This window comes from Lathyrus oleraceus, chromosome 4, assembly GCF_024323335.1.
Source record: "Lathyrus oleraceus cultivar Zhongwan6 chromosome 4, CAAS_Psat_ZW6_1.0, whole genome shotgun sequence".
Taxonomy (NCBI): domain Eukaryota; kingdom Viridiplantae; phylum Streptophyta; class Magnoliopsida; order Fabales; family Fabaceae; genus Lathyrus; species Lathyrus oleraceus.
This window is the reverse complement of record NC_066582.1, coordinates 367,785,844-367,789,008: the sequence shown is the minus strand read 5'-3', so window position 1 is coordinate 367,789,008 and position 3,165 is coordinate 367,785,844. Positions and strand designations below refer to the sequence as shown.

Below are 3,165 nucleotides of genomic sequence, written 5' to 3'. Positions count from 1 at the left end.
CATTTCGTCAATTATCTTCCGTCATTTACTTTATCTTGTTAAACTTACATCAACTTAACATTGTATTCAACATATTTCGACGTAAGACACTTAAAGAACAGAAATGGAATATACAAAAGTGATTTTAGACATCTTCAAGACCATCTAAATTTGCACATGTCCTAGGATTTGTGTGGTTGATCCTGCAAGTAACCCAATTCTACAAGTTTTGGTAAACCAGAGGTTGTTCGCCAAATTTCACAGCGAACACATGCAGAAACAAATCCACATGAATTTATAAGGATTTTGCTGCAATTTTTCTTCCATTAAAAGAGTTTTCCTGCGAATTCATATTTGGATAAACATTATAAAGAAAGTTTTTGTTCATTCCTAATTTACTCCAAAAATATTTTAATAATATTTTTTATCATTTCAAGCAGATTTTCATGTGAATATTATCTCGTATGGATTTTTTTATTATAAAATATCCTACTTTTAGAACTCTTTATGAAATTACTTGAAATATCACATGATCATATAATAATTCAACAATAAAGTAATAATTTAAAAATTGATTCTTGTTATTTAATTAAATTCTATTTTGAAAAATTGTCTTTTTGTTCTTTTTAAAATTTGTGTTTTTTTTTTAAATATGACTGTTAGCCATGTCATTAGAGATTAGCTCAAAAGATGAATTATTCTGATATGGTGTGCTGGAAAAAAATCCAAGTGGATGAATTATTACATAGTTTTATAAAAATATCTTCATTTTAAATTAAGAACATACTTATAATATTCTTTTTATAGATTAAAATATGTTTTGCACGATTAATCTTCAAAACACTAATATCGTAATAGATAATAAAATTCTCTATCAAAAAATTTGATATTGTTAATGTGTCTATGACTATGATTGGATAAGAATTTAGAATTTTTGATTAAATTAGAAGAGACTTCAATATTATTATTTTATTAAATAAATGATTAGGATAATAGTAATTTTAAGTATGAATGAATTGAAGAGGCTTCTAGTGAATGCATGAATATACCCATTACTATATATCTATATAAAGTCCATCCCTCTTCATAGAGACCATAAAGAAATAATAATAAGAATAATATACTCTCTTTATGGGCGATTCAAGTCCTCTTCTTAGCCAACCCAATAACAGTTGGTGTGATTCAGAAACACCGCCAAATAATCACCTTCCTTCTCTTGGTTCCACAATAGAAAAGTGCATAGGTGAAATCAATTGGTGTCAATTCCTCCAAGCTATTCTAATATCCGTTTCTTGGATATTTGATGCTCAACAAACATTCATCACTGTTTTCACAGATGCACTGCCATCGTGGCACTGCATCGATCAACACCAAATTTCAAACAATGGATCTAGATTGCTAAATCCAACACGTGATTGTTACTCGGCCATGTCATTTAATGATGTGTGCAACCTTCCCAGAGGCTCGTGGGCCTGGGATGGATCGGCACAAGTGTCCATTATATCGGAATGGGCTATGGAGTGTGAGAGCTCATTCATCACAGGCCTTCCAGCTTCAATGTTCTTCATAGGCTGCTTAGTTGGTGGGCTTTTTTTGTCAACACTTGCTGACTCATCATCACTCGGTCGCAAGAACATGCTCTTCTTCTCATGTCTCTTTATGTCTCTTTCCTCTCTACTCACCATATTATCTCCCAACATTTGGATCTATTCATGTCTCAAGTTCATAACTGGATTCTTCCGCGCCACAATCGGAACTTCCTCGCTTGTTCTAGCTTCCGAGCTTGTCGGAAAACATTGGCGAGGTAAGATTGGTGTCATTGGTTTCTTTTGTTTTACAATAGGCTTCCTGTCCCTTCCGGCTATTGCTTATGCAAACCAAACCACCTCATGGAGGAACATTTACTTGTGGACATCGATTCCAACCATTTTGTATTGCATTTTGGTGAAAATGTTTGTTCAAGAATCACCTAGGTGGCTCCTAGTGAGAGGAAAAAAAGAAGAAGCAATAACTTCACTAAAATACATCTCCTCAATCACTCAAAGTAACCTAAATTTAGCCATAGACAATATGACTCCACAAGAGGAAGAAAATAATTCAAATGTGGATTTGTTCCATGCCCTCAAAATGTTGTGTCAAAGGAAATGGTCATCAAGGAGGTTATTGTTGATTATGACAATAGGTTTTGGCCTTGGAGTTGTGTATTATGGTATGCCACTAGGCCTTGGAAACTTGTCCTTTAATCTTTACTTAAGTGTCACTTTTAATGCCTTGAGTGAGCTACCATCTTCATTGATAACATTTATATTCATAGACAAGTTTAGAAGGAGAATTGCGTTGCCTGTGTTTTGTATGTTAAGTGCTGTTTGTAGTGTGTTGTCAAGTATAGAAGGGGGAGTATGGAACAAGATGCAAATTGGGTTTGAGTTGGTATCATTCTTTAGTGCTTGCACTTCCTTTAGCATTTATGTCATTTACACAACTGAACTGTTTCCAACTTGTGTGAGGAATTCAGCTTTGTCAATGGCTAGGCTTGCTGTGGTGTTTGGTGGAGCTTTAAGCCCGTTATTGGTGGCTGCTGGTAGAGGAAATACGTTTCTTTGTTATGGAGTTTTTGGGTTTTCTATAGGTATTGGTGGAATGTTTGGAGTGTTCTTGCCAGAGACAAAAGGGAGAGCACTTTGTGATACAATGGATGAGGAAGAGAACAAAGTTAAAAATTCTTGTGGTATATTGGTTTGAACAAATAGGCAAATACATTAAGTATCAAACTTTTGTTTTCTTGGATGCCTAAACTTATCTAAGTTAATATTCATCAAATTTTCAAGGAAGTGTTGTGTGACAATAATCAATATATAATTTGTACCAGTAATCATTATTAGATCGGCAACTTGATCATTAACAAATTATGCATTCCATTCATCTATCTGGTAATAATTTATTGAATTAGATCCGTACGCGTAATATTATATAATTTAATAAGTTAAATATTTGTATTTTATTTGATAAACATATATAATGATTAGATAAATGTATTTATTTAATGTTTAATCAAAAGTATTGAAAAATATAATTAGTCTATTTCACATGTTTAAGAACAAAGTTAATGTATTTAATAGATATAAAGACATAAATTTCATATTTTTAGTATCAAATTAATATATAATATGAAATATTAGCTTGTCT

The 3,165-nt window shown here is 32.3% G+C and overlaps 1 protein-coding gene across 1 annotated transcript; it reads left to right on the top strand.

Moving 5' to 3' along the window:
• The first annotated feature begins 1,086 nt into the window (after positions 1-1,086).
• LOC127075486 (organic cation/carnitine transporter 3) lies at positions 1,087-2,901 on the top strand. The gene has a single exon (XM_051016958.1). The coding sequence runs from the start codon at positions 1,111-1,113 to the stop codon at positions 2,719-2,721; it is 1,611 nt and encodes a 536-aa protein (XP_050872915.1). The 5' UTR covers positions 1,087-1,110; the 3' UTR covers positions 2,722-2,901.
• The last annotated feature ends 264 nt before the right edge of the window (positions 2,902-3,165 follow it).